This window comes from Uloborus diversus, unplaced genomic scaffold, assembly GCF_026930045.1.
Source record: "Uloborus diversus isolate 005 unplaced genomic scaffold, Udiv.v.3.1 scaffold_313, whole genome shotgun sequence".
Classification (NCBI taxonomy): Eukaryota; Metazoa; Arthropoda; class Arachnida; order Araneae; family Uloboridae; genus Uloborus; species Uloborus diversus.
Window position 1 is genome coordinate 60,598 of NW_026558476.1, and position 23,164 is coordinate 83,761.

The 23,164-nt window shown below is 34.9% G+C and overlaps 1 protein-coding gene across 1 annotated transcript; it reads right to left on the minus strand.

Moving 5' to 3' along the window:
- Positions 1-15,466: 15,466 nt before the first annotated feature.
- LOC129233291 (small conductance calcium-activated potassium channel protein-like) lies at positions 15,467-22,864 on the minus strand. Its single transcript, XM_054867341.1, has 2 exons — positions 22,748-22,864; positions 15,467-16,480 (listed from the first exon to the last, which is right to left on the minus strand). Exons 1-2 carry the CDS (start codon positions 22,862-22,864, stop codon positions 15,467-15,469), a joined length of 1,131 nt encoding a protein of 376 aa, XP_054723316.1.
- Positions 22,865-23,164: the final 300 nt, after the last annotated feature.

Consider the following 23,164-nt stretch of genomic DNA (forward strand, 5'->3'; position numbering starts at 1 on the left):
AATGTTACTCAGTAGCCTAGTTATACAGGCTTAGCCACTTGAAATTTCAATTACCTTCTTTTGCATCACAATTTTCACAAACGTAGAAGACAGAGTACACACTTCTTTGCACATCGTTAATTGTATCCATACTTGTGGCAAAGTGCCTCACATTTTTTGTTACAAAGTGCTCCGTGTGTATTTGTTTTTGTAACAATTTCATCAACTTAAAGTTGTCTAAACTTTTACAAAAATACATAAATATATTACTAATTAACTAGCATTGAGCTAAAATAATACTCAAGTACCTTCAGTCGATAGCATCAGAGTAACAAAATGCCAAACACTAATTTAAAAAAATTACTTTGAACACTTAATAAAAATAAAACGCACTGAATCAAGCTCACTGACACAAAACGTGTCTGAGACTGTCTGTGCAGGGTGAAAACAAAACGGGGCACCTTTGACTGGTTGCAAAATTCCCTCTGCAGTCCAATTTTTTCAAAATTCAACTCGTGATAAAGTACCCCGCTCTCCCCTGATAAAAAGTGCTACTGTCATAATTTATTTTATTGTTTTCTTAATAGTCTCATTAACTTTGTGCCTCATCATAACAGATATCCTACTGCAAGTTTATGACCACTTACTTTGTTTTTTAGATTTGTTTTTTGCTCCCTCCCGACTTACTAATGAAACAACTTTTGTATTATATGATATTTATATTTACTTATTTATTATTTTTAAGCATTTCTTTAAAACTAAGGAATCACACTTTTAATGACTGCTACGCTTACTATGTGGTTACTATTTCCTTCTCCTACAATGATGTATTAATACATGACTCTGGATGTATACATATACTATTTATATGTTCAAAGAGGAAATGTGAATTCAGTAGGTGTGTCAGTAAGATTGTTTGTCTGAACTGTGAACATTATCATCCAAAACATTGCAACTGTACGGGGAAAGGAAAACAACCATGTTGTTAATATTTTCAACCGCAAATTTGTAAATTAAGTATTCTTTTTTCGGTCAATTTGTAAAGTCGGGGTTAAAATGTTTCGGCAAATACACAATGCTATAATAAAAATATTATAAAGAACAATCACAATTGAATAATACAGCAAATGAAATAACAGATAAGTAACTATCTTCAACTATAAGAACAAAAACAAACATTGTAGAAATAAGGAAAACCAAATCCAATTGAAAAATCCTACAAAATCAAATACTGTTCCTGAATATTGAAAAAAAAAACGCATTCAAAAATCAGTTCGCTGACGACAAGAGTCCTACAATAGCGTAGCTATCGACACTGTCGGCCAGCGCCCTCTTGAGTTAACTTACCACACCATTAATTACGAATTCATAGAATAAACATACCCCGCCATCTATTAAGAATTCATAGAACTAAAAAACTAATTGAACATTTGATTTGTAATAACAAATATTTCGGGAACGCGGGTAAACTGGATAAAAAGCGCCCTATGTCCGTCTTCTGGTTCGCTACCTCCAAATTTTCAGCCAAATCGGTTGAGTTTTAAAGAGTGTAACTAACAAAATTTTCTTTATATATATATATATATATATATATATATATATATAAAAGTATAGTTTTCAAACCGTGCAACTCAATTTTCAAACTTCTTGTGATCGAATTATTTTGAACTTTGGGATGCAACCTCAGACCCAATTACAGTTTAGGAATCTTCAATCGAAGTAATTAGCTAATCAATAATTATTGCATGCAATACAGGCTGAGTTTGATCGAATCTGCCGTACGAAAGGGGGTGATAGAAGAGCCCAATCTGGGCATAGAACCACCCCATTATCGTGTCCAATCCTTAACCGCAACCGAGTTATGGTAGATATGAGGAAAATGAGTAAAAAAGCAAAATTCTGAGAAAACGACCGATTTCGGAGACTCCTGAACACACACACAAATATACACACAAATTAAGTACCTATTTAGAAAAAGCAGACAAAATCCTATAAAATGGCACGGTTCTCATAAAGATAGTCGCATTTTACAGCGAGCTACAAGCTTTGAAACATTGGCCACACTCAGAATTGAAATGGTGTCAAAGTTTTCAATCGGCATTTTCAATAACAACCGCATGAGCTTTAGTCGGTCAAATCTACCCAAAACTGACCCATTTCACTAGCTTTCAGATGATACAACAACAAATCATATTTCAGCAGAAATTCAGGCTTTTGTTTGAAACAGTATGAAAATCTGCATTCGTTGAAAAGGGAAAACCAGCGAAGTATCGCGCTTCTCTATTTTAGATTTTCTGTTTGACGTAAGCATGTTGCTTTCTTTGTTTAAGAAAAGGATATTTTCATATCAAAATACTAGTTTAAACATTTTATTAAGTGGAAAAACACGAGATTACAATAAGTAGAAATAAAAGAAGCATTACTTTCCCGTGCTTTTCACAAAGGAAAAATCAAAAATAAAAAGGTTACAGTAACATAACACAATGAGTACATTTAATCAATCTTCAAAATTTACAATAGCTGCTTAAATTGGTCGCCGTCAAACCTGTTACACGCTGTTGCCCTTTTGAGAACGGAAACAACCAAATTGCTTTTAGCTAAATTTCATTTCTTAGTTCCACTACTGCTTCAGCAAGCCGGTTGCTCAACTCCTGCAAACTAGCTACTTCTGCTTTTTAAACTTCCTGTTTTAAAAATCCTCAAACAAAAAGTCCACTGTAGTCGGGTCTGGTGGTATAGGTAGCTAAGGAATGGAGACCGTCCATTGAGGATACTGTTCAATCAGAAAATCCCGAATGGCATATGAAGAATGTGTAGGGGCTCCATCGTGTTGTAAAAGGATTTCCGCCCTTAGCATTTTGCAGAATGCTACTAGCCAGAGACATTTATGAACACTTTTTTCTGAGAAAGATATTTGCATCAATCTGCTGAACAAAATCTATTTTTAACCCGAAGTTCTAAACTCGGTTTAGTTTAAATGTTTGACTGAGCGTAATCGACGATCAGTGTTTTAATGCAAAAACCTTACATTTAGAGTTCATGGAACATCATTTGCCTACCTTATTCGATGCCATTCCTGCTTCGGAGAGAGCGGATATAATTTTTCAACACGATGATAACCCTGCCCCTTTCTAAATCCTGTTCGGAATTTTCAGACTGAACACTATCCCCAATGGATTGGTCGTAAGGGTCCCATAGAATAATTTCTTACATAGAGTAATACACAAAGAATAATAATTTTCAGTATAGTTACTTTTACTTTGTGGTTTCTACTTCTCTTTCCCACGATGATGCATTAATACATAAGTTAACTTTCATATACTATTTGTGTGTTCAAATTCTGGAAATGGGAATAAGTAGTATTTGGTTTTTTCTGAGCTGTGTAAATTACTAACCTAAGAATTACAACTGTACAGGTATATGAAAACAACTAAGTTGTCAATATTTTTAACCATGAAACTGTAAATTAAGGTTCCCTTTCTTGATCCATTTTTTCAAAACTCGTCACATCTTTTGCTAAGTAAATTTGTTCATAAAAGTGTAAATAGTTGTAGCAAGGTGTATGTATAAATTATTTATGCAACTTAAATTGAATTCAGTTTAATTTTAAATTTAATATCCCCGATAAGTGGATACATTTCAATTATGGTTAATTTCATTAATGATTTTATCAAGCTTGTTTTTCTTTTCGTTTTCGAATTCATGCTATTAGCTCGCACTCTCTTTGATATGTTTATTTGCAACTCTAGTTTCACCCACTTCCTGTGATGGGATTATTTTAAAATTTAGTATGCAACCTTAGACCCGGTAACAATGCAATATTCTTAATCAAATTAATTAACCGTTAAATATTACATGCAATATACCGAAAGCCCCTTGTTATGGACTCATCAGTCTGGAACAGGGCATAACCGAAATGGAGTAAGATGTCATCTCGTTGAAGCTGAGAGTGCTATCAAACTGGTAGGTAAAGTAAATTTATCTCACCAGCAAGAGCCTACACACATGGTACGGCTCGACTCGTAAACTGAAGGCAAATCTGGGGTTCAGCAGTAAGTTACCTGCCAGGTCTAAGGCAGAACTACATGCAATATACCGACAGCCTGGTTATCCATGACAAATCTGCAGTCTCTGGATGATATAACTTAGCTGTCGGTACATTGTATGAAGCAGTGCCAAGGCCCAGGTTTAAGGGTGGTAACGTACTGCTAAATTATTAATTATTAGTTTGTTCCAACTTAAATCAATATTTCGGCTTAAATCCTCTGCTACATGTATGAGGACGAAAAATTGCTAGCACAAATTAGAGATAAATATCCATCGACACCCTTGACTTTTCTCCATCGCAGATAATATATGTTCCAATGTTTAAAGGTAATTACAACATCAAAAATGGTTGCTTTTAACAAATTTATTGCTAAATTGAAAGTGAACCTTCAATTAAAAGTTATATTTTGATCGCACCAAATTTTGGAATTTTTTAACACATTTTGTTGCTTTGCTGTGTAACCGTAAACTGCTTGCACAATGCAAAATGTAAATTTTTTAAGCAAATATAAATCCCACTTACCTCATTTTAATGAAACCAGAAATTTTATTTTACCTTTCAAACATACAAATAGCCAAAGCTTTACTGTTTGTAATCATTTTTTGTTTCAAATGATGGCATTCATCTTTCGGATTTCTTGAATATTTACAACCCTAGCTTTGCCTTCAATTCACGAGTCGATCCGCATCATGCTGCGGACACTCATTGGTGAGAGAAATTCACTTCTAACCAATATGTTTGCACTCTCAGCTTCAGTAAGATGGAATATCCCTCCTGGGGGGGGGGACGATTTTAAAAATAAGATCCGTTGGCGTGAAATGACTCATTAAAGAATTTTCCAAATTTAACTTATTTACTAGGGTCTGGTGGGGTAAATAGTCTTAAAATCGTAGGTTTTCAACTTAGGTGGATAAAATATACAAAAAATTATTTAAACACTTCAACTTTTTTTGTTATTTTACATTATTAAAGAACACGCTACACTGAATTTTAGATAAAAAATATTGATTTAAGTAGTTTTATAACATTTTCTTTTCCCTATGTATTTATGACCACTTTACCCCATGGGGTGGTGAAAATGGCCATAGCATGGGGTAAAGTTTACATACAGTCGAGCCCGCTTAATAGAATATCGGATAATAGAATATCCCGCTTAATGTAATAAAATTCCAATGTACTACACCGTTGATGTGTTATTTTTTCCCCGGATAATGGAATATCCCGCTTATTAGAGTAATTGTTCCTGGCAAATTGGCTATTCCATTACGCGGGCTCGACTGTAGTTAAAAATAGATGCAAAACCATTATAAATAACTCTAATATTTGTAAAGTTTGGTTATTTTTAGTTACAAGTATATGTGCAAGTAGTTTGTATACACGAGTATACACTTGTCATGTAAACATGAGTAAACGCGTCTATATATATATATATATATATATATATATATATATATATATATATATATATATATATATATAAGTAGATACATGTATACACATCAGATACATGCCCCATGCACGAGCCTACTCAAGTATATACGTCTATACACGAGCATCATATGCGCGTATTCACTTGTATCTCGAGTATTTGCGTGCATAAATGAGTATATACGTATATAATAGACATATATACTCAGCTCTTTCAAGTCGTCTTTGTACGTGTCTAATCACGTATATAAATATGAAAGTACGAGTATATACGTATGTATACGTGTACAATTATGTGAATACGTCTATATACGTGTGTAAAAACAATGCGTATTAAGTGAAATTAATATTTCATTAAAATCTGCCTTATACTTAAAGATTAAGTGACATTAGAAGAACAATATTCGTTAAGCCTAATATTATGACCACTTTACCCCATCTTACTTAAATTGTTCTAAAAAATGATCTAAAATAGATTCAGCTAACTGCTAATGAGTAAGAGTTCTTGAGACATGTAGGAAGTTTCCTGTGCAGTCAACCTGTTTATAATTCTAACAAACAAAATTTCCCGGGGAAGTAAAAAGAGGTGTTTAGATTTTAAAATTTTTCATTCACACAATATATTTTTTACCAAAATAAAATTTCGTCAGTTGTAAAATTTTGTATTCAAAATGTAGTTTCTAACTGTTCTACCCTAGAATAAAATTTTCACATTCATTGGAGCATTTATTTCCAAGCTATAGCTATTTATTTCATGTATGGCCACTGAACCCCATTGACCACTTCCCCCGCCAGACCCTATTCCTCACTGAGTAGTTCTAATAAGAACAAAACTGCAGTCTCAGAATGTTATACCGGGCTGTGTGGTAAAATGCATGTTGTCTAACAGGTATTTCTGATCTGCTCTGAGAGTTGTGGGATCAAAGTTAAGCAGCTCACATTCAATACTGGTAAAAGCAACTATTAGAAGCTTTTCGCATCCTCTGAAGTTTCGTCCCATGTCTCCGGTGTAAAATACAAGGCCAGTCACTTGCTGTCTATAGACTCAAATAGAGGAAATGGCTACCCATTGGAGAGAAGTAAGCAGATAATCCATTGGAATGTTTTTTGTTTCATTTCAAACTTGCGAATTACACCATTAAATACGCCCGTGTCGGCACACCCAGGAAAAACAAGGCTGCTTAAGTCATCCAATAAAGCATTTGTTACGTATTCGTAAATGCTGTTAGATGTATCGAAACTGGCAGCGCATTCAGATGTAACATGTACCATGTACGTAGAAAAATGCTTCGGTATAATAGAGAAATGTGCTTCAACAATTGTTCTTTAAAACTGCTTGCCATCAAGGGGTTCAGTTAAGTTTTGTCCCGCCATCCATCGAAATGAAGGTCATATAAAAATGAACAATTTTCATTTGGTATTTAAATCAATTTTGTATAAATTCACGATTTTCTCCTTTATATTTTATTTGTGTCTGTGACTAGGCTGGTATTGGATTCTAAAATTAATTCCAAATCCTGCATAATACTCGATGCAATAGCAGGTGTGGCTTGTTCGATACATCATATCTTTGACAAGAACTATGTTATCCAATTTTAAACGCATTTGATCACGTCTTGTGGACTTGTTTGATGCCCACTTTGTCTCCCTCCGTCTACATCTCCATCACAACTTATATTTCATTTTCCCTTGCATTCTTTACTAAATAACTTGATGCAGAAGAAGACGATTGCTTTGCAGATCTATTAGTCTTCTTTTGCATTTAGCGTTTCTAGAGCCGTTTTGTTTCTGGAACATCAATGCGTCCAACGTAATTTTTCCTCCGTTCTTTGGTCAAAAAGGAACCCCTGGCTTAGCTGAAGGAACTTTTTTTCTTGCGTCGGCGCATAAATTTTCTACCTTCAACGCAACAGTTTCTGCAATAAGTGAAAAGCTTTGTTCTTTGTTTCCACTATTTTCACAACCAATACGCCATCTCTCGTGAGGGCAAACATCTAATGATCACCTCATGCGTCGGCAATATGCGGAAAAAATCTTTCGGTGTTCCAAAAATCGGCCATTGCAACATCTGTCCACTTGAAAACTTTAAATGCAATGATTTTGGCATTTCTAATATTTACCAATCCAGTGAAACCTGTGTAAGTTCACCACTTGCGGTGCACTACTTTCGTGGTCAACTTAAACAGGTGGTCAACTTAGAGGTTGATTTATGATAAAGGCTAATTCTGAGCCTGAAAAAAGCGGTCAACTTTGACAGGTGGTCAACTTACAAGGGTGGTCAACTTTACAGGTTTTACTGGATCTTCTATTAGAAAATAACGACGAAATACACAAAATAACGAAATGAATTCGCTAAAAAAAGACTGCAGAGGAAGGAAGTGTAAATACCACAAAGGAATTGAAAGAATACAGTTATAAACTCACATATGTTTGTAGCGCAGGCCTCTGCGGTTAGCCAAACAAAAGAGAGTGGTCAAATGTTTAACTGGCCACTCCTAGTTTCTTCTTGGGAATAAAATTAGGGTTATTTCATTTTTTTGGGTGAACGACAAACCTAGTTTGCTTTGACTGTGAAATATGAAAGTAGTAAACAGTTACACAACAAAGTACAAAAATGCGTCAAAATTTCCCAAATATGATGCCGATGAGTCGGCAGAAGATATTAACCTATAATTCTAAACTGTTTTATGTTAAAGTCGTTGCAAATAAGTAACTCTTGAGCGCTACCCCAAACTGATCGACAATATCCACAAATTTTTTTTTTTTAATTTTTGCAATTTGATCATTTTTAGTCCAATTTTCGAAATTTCGGCCCACTGAGGCGACAAAAGATATCAAACTAGAATTTTAAGATTTCTCACACATTTTTATGATGGCAGTTCACAACTTTTCCGCACTACCGCTAAAAGATCTGGGAAAATTCCATTTTTTCGATACGTCCTATCAAATATATTAGGGTGGGCTGAAAAAATCTAATTTTTACAGAGCACTTAGGGAGTCTCAAATTTTCCGCAATAAGGCTAACACTAATTACTGTACGAAGTTTCGTGACTCTGAGTTAATATCTTCTGCTATGGCAAAAGACTTGAATTTTTGAGATTTTTGGAAAAAAATCAAATTAAGAGAAAATTTACAAAATAGTGTGTAATGTGTCACGCGTATTTAAGGAATTTTAAGTAATATTCTTAAAATTCAGGCCTCTTGCCAGAACAGAAAAAAATAACTCACAGGCTTGAAATTTTACGCAGTAGTTATTGTTAGGAAGTTAAATTACCGCACTAAGGTTTCAAGTTCAACCAATTCAAAGTACTTACATACCTAATACCCTGCGATGCTTATAATTTTTAATCACATCGACGGCATAAGACCAACCCTTGAACCAGCTCCTTACTTTAAGGGGTTAGGGTAAAGGGATCAACGGCCCCCTTACTTTAAAAAACTAACTTTTTTACATATGAGTGGGCGTGGTTTTCTAGTTTTTGATCAACATTTCACCGAGTTCAAGCTCTTTATCCCCCCCCCCCGGAAAAATCGATATAACGGACATGTCATGAACTGAGATAGATTTTATTTCGTTGTTTATACGGGGAAAATGAAAAGGAAGTCAAGTGGTTTAAATATTTGTAAGAAGTTGACTGTTGTATATGATGCACATTTCAAAATATTTTCAATTCTCTAGGTTAAAGCTGGAATCATTTTCCAATTGGAGGAAAAGCTTCGTAGACCCCTACAGTGGACTATTTTCCTTTTCCAACTTAATAAACTCTCATTGCGGCATCTGTTCCAGTTTGTTGATGGTTCATTGTCAGTCACGCTCCAAATCTTACTCCAGTAAAATTTGAAAAAGGCTGTGAGACTCAGAAAAGCGTCCCATAGTTGGTTTAAGCCATTAGATTGCAAGTTGACCCGACGATATTGAGTAAACACCAACACTATTTATTACTAATATCACATGCCGTAAACTAAGACGTATGCTCTCCTTATCTTACTAATCACGATCTGGGAGCGCTAAATATGCCTCGCTGTCTAAAAACAGCTAATAGAATATTAAAATTGTACACTTCAACTATAAAACCAAACACTGAGTTTCAGATCTTGATCAAGTTTATTATTATATATACTCCATCCCGGTTTAGAATAAAACCAACAATTCTATTCAAGACGGATCTAAGAATGCGTTAGATTTTTTTGCATCAAGATACTTGCCAAAAAGGTACCAATGTAATGTTTTCCATCAATTACTCGAAAAGGTACATTTTTTAGTTTTAATAACGCATAGTTTATTATCTTTATAAATAAATTTAAAATTTTTCTTCAATTAATAGAAATCTATACCCTAAAGAGAGGCAGTTCTACTTTTTTTAATATTTCCCAGAGTTTTTGTAACCTTATAAAAGCATTTATTTTTCATTGAACATGTTCTTACATGCTATTAGATTTTTTATTAAAGACCTTGTAAATTTTGAATCTCTACCTACTTCAACAGCCACACACACACACATGAAAAAAAAATCCATTGAAATTTAGAACTCTTGGCAGAGTAGAGGAAATAAGCCCAGAGATAGGAAACTTCGCATAATGATTCGTGTTAAGAGTTTACAAATTAAAGCAGGCCTGTTATTTCGATTTTTTTCAGGGGGGGGGGGTATAAAGGGCGTGAACTCGATGAAATTTTATCCGAAAACTACGAAACCACACCCACTTATGTGTAAAAGCGGTCTTTTTTAAAAGTAGGAGGGGAGGCATTGAGCCCCTTCACTCTAAAATTTTTAATGACAGATCTGCTTCAAGGGGTGATCTGATGTCGTTAATGTGATTAAAAACTAGAAGTATTGCAGCGTATTAGGTATGTAGGTACTTTGTAATGTGTCACTCGTACTTAAGGAATTTTATGTAAAATTTTCAAAATTCAGGTCTCTTGCCAGAGCAGAAAAAATAACTCACAGGCTTGAAATTTTACGCAGTAGTTTGTGTTAAGAAGTTAAATTCCCGCATTAAGGCTTAAAGGTCAGCGGAATTTAAAATATTTTGCAAATTTTCTCTTAATTTGATGTTTTTCTAAAAGTGTCAAAAATTCAAGTCTCTCGCCAGAGCAGAAGACATTACCTCAGAGTCACAAAAGTTTGCACAGTAAATACTGTTAGGGAGTCCCAAATTTTCCACGCTAATTCTAAGTGCTCTGCAAAAATTATATATATATATATATAGTACCCACTGTTATGTTTTTTACTTGTGCCAAGTTTCATGTTGGGACAACTAGGGATCAGCTATTATTCAATGTTTTATGCAATGGATGTTTGTCGATTAATTAAAAAATAGTGATGCAAGAAAGGTTTGGCATACGATAAATTACAAATGTATAGAAAATGGTAAAATTATCTTTGCTCTTTTTTAAATATCGTCTGCAGATTGACTTGCAGATAATTATTTCCCCAATACATTTCAGTTTTAACAGCTTTGTGCGGAAGAAGCAAAATTGATTAAACTAAGTTATCTCATGTAAAGACAGTAGCGTTCCAAATTCTGCACCGAATTCAGTTGCGCAAGATTTTGGGATTGTAAGGAGCCAATCCCGCAGGAACCCGGAATCCCACCGGATTATTTTATTCTTCATAAAAGTTAAAGTTTAGTTTCAAATAGAAAACGTTGTGCTTTATAAGAAGGACTGCGTTACTTGAATTAGTATAGTATTCTCGAATTCCGTACATAAATCGTAGAACACTGCTAAGTCAGAAAACAAATAGCATCGTTTGATACCCAGAAGTGTATCCTTAAAAACATCTAATTCATCTTAACAAAGCCTCGCTCGTCTGAGATGGGAAGCTTTTTTTTTTTTATCAAAACGTAATGCTTTTAACGAAAACTTATACTATGTCTCCACTGCAGTTATTTTAATGAGATTAAATAACTGAGGACATTCAGCAAAAGATTCCCATTCACTTCTTCACCTTCTGAAGTAGATTTTCCTTTTCTTATGCTTGGTGTTTGCTAAAGATTTGCACATTTTGGTTAATAACTATGTCTATTTGGTTTATGTATTGCTGTATCTAATTAAACATGCATTAAGAATACCCTTGTTGCTTCATGAACATGGCCATTGTATCAGTGCATTTGATTTATTACAGCATGGGGTGACGAACGCTGATTGGTTTCACCAATTCGCAGTCTCAGTAAAAGTTTTTAGATAAATTCGCTAATTTTACGTTTCACTTTAAAGAGACATTCAAAAACTCCCGTAGCTTAACGTACTGCACTGTCATGCGGGTCATCCTGTGTCTCATTCAAGTTTCTGTCGTCTCTTTTAGAGTCGTGCCGAATATTTGATTGCTCAGCTAATTCATTCAATTTAATTTTAGAGGTACTACCCACATTTATGATATCAGTTTCACGATGAAAAAGTCATCGCAGGCTCTTCCTACAGATTAGAGAACAAAATGTTATGTTTTTTCATTACTTTGTACTTCGGAGAAAAACGGTTTAAACTTTTAATAAGTTGAAGATTTTGAACGCATTCCTTGAGCTTACGAAAGCGTTCCGACATTACATTCAGGCAACTCCAGAGTGTTTTGAATTTTTTTTTTTTTTTTCTAAAGCGCATTTTTTTAGGTTTCAAAATTTAGCAATGGTTTTCGAAAACGTTTAATATATTTGCTCATTTTATGAAATGCAGAACGTATGAAAACTGAAACCCAAATTAAGAATACCAATTCATTCTCCTAAAAATATATCTTTTAATTGTGTTCTTAAATGGAAAATCCCTCGTTCATCATATGAGACAAAATAATCTTTATATTCTTTGGAAAAAAAATTAATTTGTAATTTAAAGGTTTTGAGCGTTTTAATTTTCTGGATTTTAAACTTTAGTAATTGTTTTCAAAAATGTTTTTAAAGTATGCACATTTTCTCAATTGCTGAACGATAGAAACTGAAATGAATGAGAATACCGATTTTTTTTTACAAAAATATACTCTATTTTTATTGTGTTCTTAAATGATCAATTCACAGTTTATCGTATTTTTTTCCCAATGGCTAGCATCAAGAAAAAGTTGCAAAGAACAAAATATCAAAAACAAACACAATGCACAGAACAAGGAACAATACTGGAACAATGAAGTCAAATATTAAGCTGCCGATACGCTCTCTTGCTTCCCAATAACAGTCGCACAGGCTACGTCTGGAAAGCTAAGCTGGGTACAAGTTTGTAGGTGGTGAATGTCCATTTTTTGGTTTCAGTTATAAAGAGGACAATTGGGATTCTAGAGAATCCTCAAACGGTAAATGCTTTGACAAACAGTTATGGCCAGTTAAAAGTCGAAGCATGGCTACTGACTCTGCTCTTGGTGCTAATGGGGCTAAATCGCGGTTTATAAACCAAACCTTGTGGTTGCTTCTAGCTTTTAGGTCTTGCTAAAAATAAATCTCTTGATTTTTTTTTCCTGATATAATTGTATTGCATTAAATGAGACTGGCTCATTTGATAGTTGAACAACAGCAGCCTCCCTCTTTTTTAGAGAATCCGTGAGCTCGTTTCCCTTCATCCCCACCGTGTGCTGGGATCCATTGCAACACCACTTTTATATTCTGCAGATCGTTAATGAAACTGCAACAGTTCATCGTATGAGACAGAGTGTTTCTTGCTCTTCTTGCAGAAATACGAGGGAGGTGATTCAAATTTCAGACGATGCTTGTCTAAATTTTCGTTTTACGAGCTGCAAAAGTTGGAACACTTTTGAATAGAAATTCTTTGCAGAATTGGAAATCTCATTCCTGCTGGATTTTCCTCTCAATCCCGCTGTATACTCTCCGCCAAATATCATGCAGAAGATAGCGGGATTCGAGATTGGAAACAGTAGAAGACAGTTAAAAACACCAGTCAAAAAGTTGACAGGAAACTTCTTGAAGAGTTGATTCAAATAACCGACACATGTGAAGATATCCTTAGCAGAATGCTGCAAGTAGTCTAGAATTTTCTTTTCTTAAACATAATATTGCATTGCAGTTTTATACTTCATTTAACAAAAAAGGAAGTATTATATTCACGAAAAAATATTCACACAAAAATCGACCTTCATTTCCATTTTACTCACCCCCGAATGAATATTGAGTTTTTTTTCGACTCGACCACACGTGGATAAGTGCCTAAGAACGTATAAACACGCGAAATATCCATAATGACTATTCCCTATGTATACAACGAATTTTCTCGTGACGTCTGTATGTATGTGCGGATATGCGTATTTATGTCGCATAACTCCAGAACAGAAAGAAAGTTTAAATTTGGTGCGTAGACTCCTAGTGGGGTCTGGTTATGCATCTCCCCTTTTGGTTCCATTTGGATGTTTCTAAAGGGGTCTTTTGCCCCTTTTTTGGAGGGGAAATCATTGTTAATTTCGATGTAAACTTAAGTGATGTTATTATTTGGCGGGCCCTTGGCGATATATCGCCTGTCTTTTGGTTGCCAAGTTTTGGCGACAAATCTGGCTTTTTTTTTTTTGAAAAATCTGTTCCAATTTGGCCACTGTTGGTGATATTTAGATTGTGAACTATTGAATCACATTAAAATTGCCAGTAATGGGGAAATGACATTAAATTGGAGTAAAAGGAAGTCATGTGATGCACACATCAGCTCGTTTTATAGCCTGATTGGTATGCCTTTGTTTCCCCGTTTTTACTGACGACATAGTTCTTATTTACAATTGTAATATACAATTTTGAATGTTCATATTGCAAATGCTTGCAACCAGGTTTGATCTCAGTGCAGAAACTGGAAGGAGATATAAAATTACGGATACAGAAAGCAACATAACTAAGCAAAGTCAAGAAATACATCCATCAAGTCCAATTTGACTTGGTGGATAACTTCTATAAATTTTTTCTCATTATATATCTGAATGAATTTTTCATTTTTCAAATGGTGCATTATCAGTATGAGGATGACACATTTGTACATATTTGACCTATTAAAGGTCCTCATCAAAGGTGATGACGTTTGATTTTTGGCTACTCAGAGTCACATTGAAGTTTAAAGTTATACATGATCCTATTGTTTCCTCACTATGAAGTGTTGCACTAATAAAGAAAATAAGTGTACACAGAATATATATTTTTTCCAGATTTTTAAAATAATAGCTTTTGGAAAGATTTAAGGTCAAAGGTCAACGAATGACCTGCCAAATTTAAAAATTGTATTTGTGTATAATGAAATATATCCTTTTTTTTTTTTTTTTTTTTGAAGCTCTTAGCATAAACGTTCAAAATATATAAGAAACTTGAATAGGTCCAGAGTTAGGACTATTCTAGTATGAGCTATTGAGTAGTATGCTTTAAATTTCGACCCCTTATATCTAAAACATAGCAGCTAGGGGATTAAAATTTGATTTTTTTATGCCTTTTAGTAAATGGGAATGTAGCAGCGCAATATTGTTATAATCCGGGAGCACTCAGCTTTAAGGTGTGTGATTTAACATAGAATAACTCATTATTGACTCTCGTTTTCTTGTTTGTTTCTTCCATTCAAATGTATTTTTTTTTGGCTCTCATTTCGATGAGATTTCTGTATGAATTTATATTTTGAAAAAGCCGTAAGAAAGCAAAATAAAATAAATCGTAAATTTTTAAAGCTATATAAATACTAGGGTGGTTCACCGTCCTATGGTGAAAATAAAGGGCACCGGTATTCACCATAGGACGGTGAATTTCATTGTATTCACCGTCCTATGGTGAATATAATGAAAAAGGTGGCAAATGATGTTTGAATCTTAAATATAAAATTTTATTAAATTCGAACAACATTTTCTGCCTCCCGATGTGAAATACCAAGAAAATTTTCTTTCTTCTTTGCTACCTAATATTGTGATTCTGTCATATATATGTAAGGACCGCCGCTCGGTTCTTATTACGAATCTTGTTGCAGTGTTGTGCCGTGATAATCCACCACGTAGGAAGAGGACAGAGCTACATTCACAAATCACATCTTTATTTTTACATGGAATATAACAGCAGCAACTTCTCTTAACTAACCCGTTTTACTAATTTAGTGTGCTTGTATATAAGCCACGTTTCTCTGAGCACGTTGGCGGCTGCATTCTTTAACCTTTTGGTCAGCTGAGTGTCCATCATAAAGTTGTGGACGTGCTTCTCTGCTCGAGTTAGCTCGAGTTTTCGGGCGATGACTGCAACGACCAACGCCGTGCACCCGGCGCCCATAAGACCCGTGCTCACAGAGATGCCGCGGCCACAGTAGGTGTTGGGCACTATGTCGCCGTAACCGACAGATAGAAAAGTAATGGCCGTCAACCACATAGTGTTAAGTAAATTAGCATGCTCCTCGTCGTGATATCTCTCGCAGAGTCTCAGCGTCCACGAAGCGATGATCCACAGAGAAACCATGAAGACCAGGAGCACCGTTCCCGGACAAATGGTCATGAGGGTCTTGAGGACGAACCTCGTATTGAAGTTGATTCGGTTGAGTGCTCCAATGCTCCTGGATGAGGCATCTGTGAACAGTTTACTATGCAGAAGCATCACTCTGCATATGAGGTATAGGCGTAGGAACATGGGCAAGGACAGAGTAACGTCGATCGGCACCTTGCGGGATTCCACAATACCGTTCTGATTAGCCAGTTTGGTGGTCCACGTGAAATAGTATTCCCCAGGTATGGGATGGACGGCGCAGACGGCCAACTCGAGGAAGATTAGCGAGATCCGTTGGGGGGTCATCGCAATTCTCCAGTCGTCGGCACAGTTGTCGATCATAAACAGCTGTACTTCAAGGGCATGGTAGGCAACTATAAGACCTAATAGCATAAGCGTGGAGACGGAGATCAATGTTTTCACAGCAGTAGAAAATACAGAGGCCTTGTTGTAGACTAAGGCAGCGGACAGTTCGTTCTCGACGACCATCATGACGATGCCGAACATGGCCATGACGAGGGCGTAGTCGGAAATGCGCTTCCGCTTCTCAAAGAGCGCCTTACGCCAGCCGAGCCGGTATCCGACGCTGGGCTTGTGGAAGCCGGCGGCCTTCTTCTTGGCCGCAGGTGCAAAGCCCAATAATATTTCGTTATCGCAATCTGCTCCTCCTATACAGATCACGTGAGATCACATGATCGAGGGATAATTATCTGTAATCTCTTAATGATATTCCCTATATAAAAATCGTGGCACAACTAAACAAGTTAGAAGAGAAGTTCCTGCTGTTATATTCCATGTAAGAATAAAGATGTGATTTTTGAATGTAGCTTTGTCCTCTTCCTACGTGGTGGATTATCACGGCACAACACTGCAACAAGATTCGTAATAAGAACCGAGCGGCGGTTCTTACATATATATATATATATATATATATATATATATATATATATATATATATATATATATATATATATATATATATATATATATATATATATATATATATATATATACATTTTTATATTAATTATAATTTGTTAAAAAATAACTAAAATAATTTTTTTCTTGATTGACCCAAGTTGTAATAGGCTTTTAGTATTTTTAAAAATTACTTGTTTAATTCTGAAAACTGTATGTGTAATTGATATATCTCATTCATTCATCAAAAATAATCAAAACATCTCTTTTTTTTCTAATTTGGGAGCTTATATTTAAAAAGTAATCCCCTCCTCTTTTATACTTGAAATTTTTAAATGATAAAAAATACTTTCGTGCACTCACAATCATACTTTTATTAGATATAAGGTGAACAGATTAAAATGGGATAGCTGTTTCTCCTTTAGCTTAGCTACGGCCCCTCCGGATTGACTCAGACCCAAGCAAAGACGAAATGCAGTCTCCGGATATGGCAGCTCTGAAAGATATCCTTGCATTTCTGCCTTAGTATCAGCCATATTTGCATAAGGAGCTTTCCTGGCGAATCAGGAAAAAAAGCCAAGCAATTACTTTGTAGGGGAATGTGAGGCAAAGTGAAATAGCGGGGCAAAAGGAAATGTCGAAATATTTACTCTATGGGTGGGGGAATGTGGTCAAGTAGTCATTCGTCAAATAAATAGCTATAGCTTGGGAGTAAATGTTCGAATGAATATGAAAATTTTATTTTATAGTACAGCAGTTAAAAACTACATTTTGAATACAAAATTTTACAACTGGCAAAGTGTTATTTGGTTTTAAGAAATATATTGTGTGAATATGGAAAACTTTAAAAACTAAGCAACTGTTTTAATTTCCTTGAGAAATTGTTTGTTAGATTTATGAACACATTGACTGCACTGGAAGCTTCTTGCATGTCTCAAGAACTCTTACTCATTAGCAGTTAGCTGAATCTATTTTGGATAATTTTTTAGAACAATTTAAGTAAGATGAGATAAAGTGGTCATAATATTAGGCTTATCGAATATTGTTCATCTAAAGTCACTTTATTTTTAAATATAAGACAGACATAATTTAAACATTAATTTTACTTAATTTTTATAGTTATTACAGTAAATGGGGTTAAATATACGCTTATATACGCATACATACGCATATACTAGTGCAAGTACGTAGTATATTCATTCACATAAATGCACCAATAAATACGTATGTGAATATCTGCAAGTATTTTTTTATCTATACATATATACATTCAACTATACACGTATATACTCGCATATAGACGAAAACTTATATACTCAGGTAGACACGTATATAAGTGTACGTACTACAAAAAAACACTTACATACAAGCCTATGATATACATGTATACAGGGTGAGTTTAAAACTCTTGAGGAAATTATTAAAAGTGTTAGAGGGGTGGATATGAAGCAAAAATCATAAAGAAAATTTTGTCACAATCACAGTGCTGACGCGCTACATGCACACAAAGCCAGAAACTGATGGATGCAAAAATGGTCACAAATTTATACATATTTACACTAATACGATTTAACACACTATTTCAGGTCTTAAGATAGTTTTTAAGTGATTGATGACAATTGCAGCCTGCAGCTGCAATACATTCTTCGCAATCACGAAGCACTCTCTGTTGCAATAACGATGCTTTTGAAAAACTTTCTCCAGTCGCTGCGCTTTTGTTGCGATGCTTGTATTAGAGGTACTAGAGACCGTAATTTTGAACAACTGTTTTAAATTTTTCTTAAAATAAAAGGTTGGGTAAAATCATCTTTGAGCAGCAAATTTGAGACCTGTTTTCATCCCTCCGTTTCTGGCTTTGTGTGCATGTAGCGCGTCAGCCACCATAAGTTCCTTATGATTCTTTGCTTCTTATACATCCTTCTCACACCCCTCAGATTTTTGCCCAAGAGCTTGGATTCACTCTGAAAGCATACATGTATACAAGCGTATATGCTCGTGCATACATACATATAATGGTGTATATACGTAAATGTACGCATATATATACACAAAAGTACGTAATTGTGTTTACACGTATACATACGCATATACTCCTGCATCCGTACATATATATGTGAGTAGACACGTGCAAACAAGCGCAGGATGTATCCATGAATTGACTCGTGTATACTCGTATATGTCTGTATATACACTTATATATGCATATATACGTCTACTTCATACGTATATACTCGGGTATTCACGTTTATACTCAAGATACAAGTGCATTCACACATGTGCGTTCATGTATCTGATGCATATATGTATCTACTGATATGGGTTACACGGCACTTATATACTCGTGTATACGCACATATACTCGTGCACACACTTCTAACTATAAAAATAAAGCCGAAATATACAAATATAAGGGTAATTTGTAACGGTTTTGCATCTATTTTTAACTTTGACCACTTTCCTCCACCCCCATGGGGTGAAGTGGAACATAAGGAAAAGAAAGTGTTATAAAAGTACTTAAATCAATATTTTTTTCCCTAAAATTCAATGTACCGTGTTCTTTCATAATGCAATGTAAAATAAAAACATAAAAAGTTGAAGAGTTTAAAGAATTTATTGTATTTATTATCCGCCACACACAAAAATGAAAACTTACGATTTTATGACCACTTTACCCCACCAGACCCAATGTCTTATGTCAGTCTGTTCCAGTAAGGAAAAATTACATCTGAAAGTCAAAGAATATCGTAATACAAACAATTTCAAGAAATGATATGTATTTTGTTGTAAATCAAAAATTATTTTTGCAGTTATTCAATCATCAAGTTATTGTTATTAACATTTTAATTATTAATTCAGCCCTATTAATACTAGGTGAGTTTTTTTTTTTTTTTTTTTTTTTTTTTGTTAAGCTTTTTGCATTTCATATATTTTTTGAAATTAGTCAAGTGCATGCGGAGCAAAGTGGATGGGGCAAATTGAAATTAGTTTATTTTATTTACTCATTCAAATTGTTGCTACAATACTTACGCATTCATTTAAAAATTACCTTATTTACATTCCTTCCTTTAATAATTCACTTATTTATTCATTCATTTCTTCGCGTATTTTCCAATTAATCCCTGTGTTATTCACTCATTTATTTTTCCCCACATATTTACTTTTATTTATTTATTAGTTTAGTGTTTCCTTATCTTTTCATTTATTCCTTTAGATACTCATTTATTTGGTCAAAAATATTTTTTTGCAATCGATTTGGATAGAAAAGTTTTATTAAAAAGTAGATTGTTCTCTCTTTATGTACTGTAATTTTCAAAACAAAATTCCAATTTGCTCATTAAAAAAAATAATAGTTTTCTTAACTATTTCACTTTGCCCTGTATTCCCCTACATATAAATAATTTATACGGATCATCAGTGAAAACTTTTTACTGAAGATTCCTCGCTATTCCAGAAACGTGACTGGCTTTGAATAAGAAGTGTTCATAAAAATTTCAGGTTAATTTCAAGAAGATTGCTAATTTTTGGCAGGTTACTTTCCGGGGTTCTGCCTGATATTTTAATGGCTGAAATTAGGTGCATTAGCTTCCCATTGTTTTCCAGGAGCGCTTCAGAATTGTATTTACATTGTTTCTGAGCGAACGATTGGACCATGTCCGTTCATTTACTTTCCAACTGCTCTTTCTTTAATCTCCTCAAAGTGAAATTGAAGTTGTTATTAAATAGATAATGGTATCTGCTAAAGATGGTTTATGCTTGCAGATCGAGTATAAGTTTGAATTATATATTTTATTTTTTTTTCATTTTCACAGCTGGAAATCTTACTGCGATGCAGTCTACAAATTATCTTCTCACCCAACAAGTTAGTTGTCGCACAAACCCCAAGTTCGTCCTTGGGTGACAATGCAGTAAGTTTTGATTTTTCCCTTTTTTATAGTTTGATGAAAATTTATCACGTTTTATCCCCTGTTGCATAAAGAGCAATACATTGAGATGTCTATTTCTGATTCTAAGAATGTCAGCACACTATTATTCTGAATTTGAGAAAGCAGGTAATTGTGTAGAAGGATATTGTGTTATTTGGATTTCAGGGATTTATTTTACACTAGCAGTATCCGCACGGCGGTGTCCGTGCTAAGAAGTTAAAGGAAGTCTGTTGAACAAAAAATATCTTCTCCCTCCGCCCCCCTTCTGATGTGAAATCATCATTTTTCTTCAACTAAAATGCGCACACACCTTTTCAAAAGACCTATAAATATCTCTTTGGAATTTAAAACTATTCGCCAAAACACGAACTTTTCCCCGTAGCTTTAAAACTTAAAATAATCCTTCAACAACAAAGTTCATCGCTTAACGCGTCAATCAACAACGCTACCGCAACCCTGCCCTTTAGCGAGTGAAGCGGTTTTTCCCCTGCAATTTAAAGTGTTTCGCCAAATAAACAATGCTATAATAAGAACGCTGTAAAGAACAATCACAATTGAATAATACAACAAATCACAAATTATTTACTTAGATAAGGAACTATCTTCAACTATAAGAACAAAAACAAACGTTGAAGAAATAAAGGAAAACAAAACCCAATAGAAAAATCCTACAAAATCAAGTTATGTACCTGAACATCGAAAAAAAAAAGAAACGCATTCAAAAATCTGTTCGCTGATCACAACAGCGTAGCATGGGCATGACACATCGCAGCTATCGTGTCGATAGCTGTGTCGGCCAGCGCCTTCTCGATGAGTTAACTTATCCCGCCATCTATAAGGAATTTTCAGAACTAATAACAATTAATTAAACATTTTATTTGCAATTACAAATATTTCGCTCAATCTGATTTTAAAAAAATTGCCTATAGCCTTCCTCAATGAATGGAATATTCAACACAAAAAGAATTTTTCAATTTGAACCAGTAGTTCCTGAGATTAGTCCGTTTAAACAAACACTCTTCAGCTAAATATTAGTCAATTAATTATTAAGTTAAAGAAGACAATGATACGTAAAATACACATACACACACACACACACATATATATATATATATATATATATATATATATATATATATATATATATATATATATATATATATATATATATATATATATATATATATATATTACAAATAATGTTTAGCATCGTTTAGGATTTTCTCTGAAAAGTACCCTCGATTGGTGACTCGAACCTACGCCCACTGAATCACGAAGGACGCACTTTCATGTCGAGTCATCGGGGTTACGCATGTTCAGCGTTCCAAGCATTTTATATTGTAATATAAATTTTCCCGTTTTCATAACATTTTTTATTGCTGCTCCACTCCTATTAGTCATAGCGTTATGTTATATAGCCTATAGCCTTCCTTAATGAATGGACTATTTAAGATAAAAAGAATTTTCAATTCAAACCAATAGTTCCTGAGATAAGTGTGTTCAAACAAACAAACTCTGCAGCTTTATACACACATGTTTGTGAAAATTGCAACAACATGATAGACTCATTGGGAATGAATAAAATTTATTGCACATATAACTCATATTGCTGCAAATAAACGATCCAAATTACAGATGAATGAAACGAAAATAACAGGCGTACATTAATATTGAACGTAGCTACCCCGAGCAGCTGGGAGTGCCTGTATTCGTTTTGGCATCGAATCATAGAGGTTACGATTGGTAATAGCATCCCATATGGCTTCAATCTGAATCCAAAGTTCATTCATACCAACTGCCGGACAAGACACATGGGCGAGTCTCCGACCAACGCAATCTGAGATATGCTCGATGGGCGTCATATTCGGAGGACGGACAGGCCAAGGAAGTAATGTAACCTGTCGTGCACCGAAGAACAAGTGTACGTGAGACACGTGGAGATTCTCCTGCTGAAACACTGCACCAGGAATGCTGTGGAGAAAGGGTTGTACCTCCGGCGTCCCAGCGTTAATGAAGTAGCGATCGCCATTGAAGTTACCCGGAATTCAGAGTAGGTGGGACTGCCCATGATATTCAAAAACGCTGCAGACCATGACAACCTGGCGTTATGCCGGTATGACGTCGGATTGCACACTCTGGGAGATGACGTTCCCATGTGTAACGCTTGACGCGTGCACTTCCATCGTTTCAATGCAGATTAAGTTTGGGCTCATCCGAGAAGACGACCTGTTGTTAGTCCGCACACCATTGGGCGTGCTGCTGGGCCGATTGAAGCCGGAAGCAACGATGGTTGAGTTTCAAGGGATTACTGTGTAGGGGATTCCTTGTATGCTGGTCCTGGCGCAGCAGGCATCAATCAGCTGTGGATGAAGAAAGTGTGACACCTGTAGTCATATTCCAACGTTGTGCTAGCGTACTAGAGGACACTATACGATTCATCACAGTTAAGTGGGTG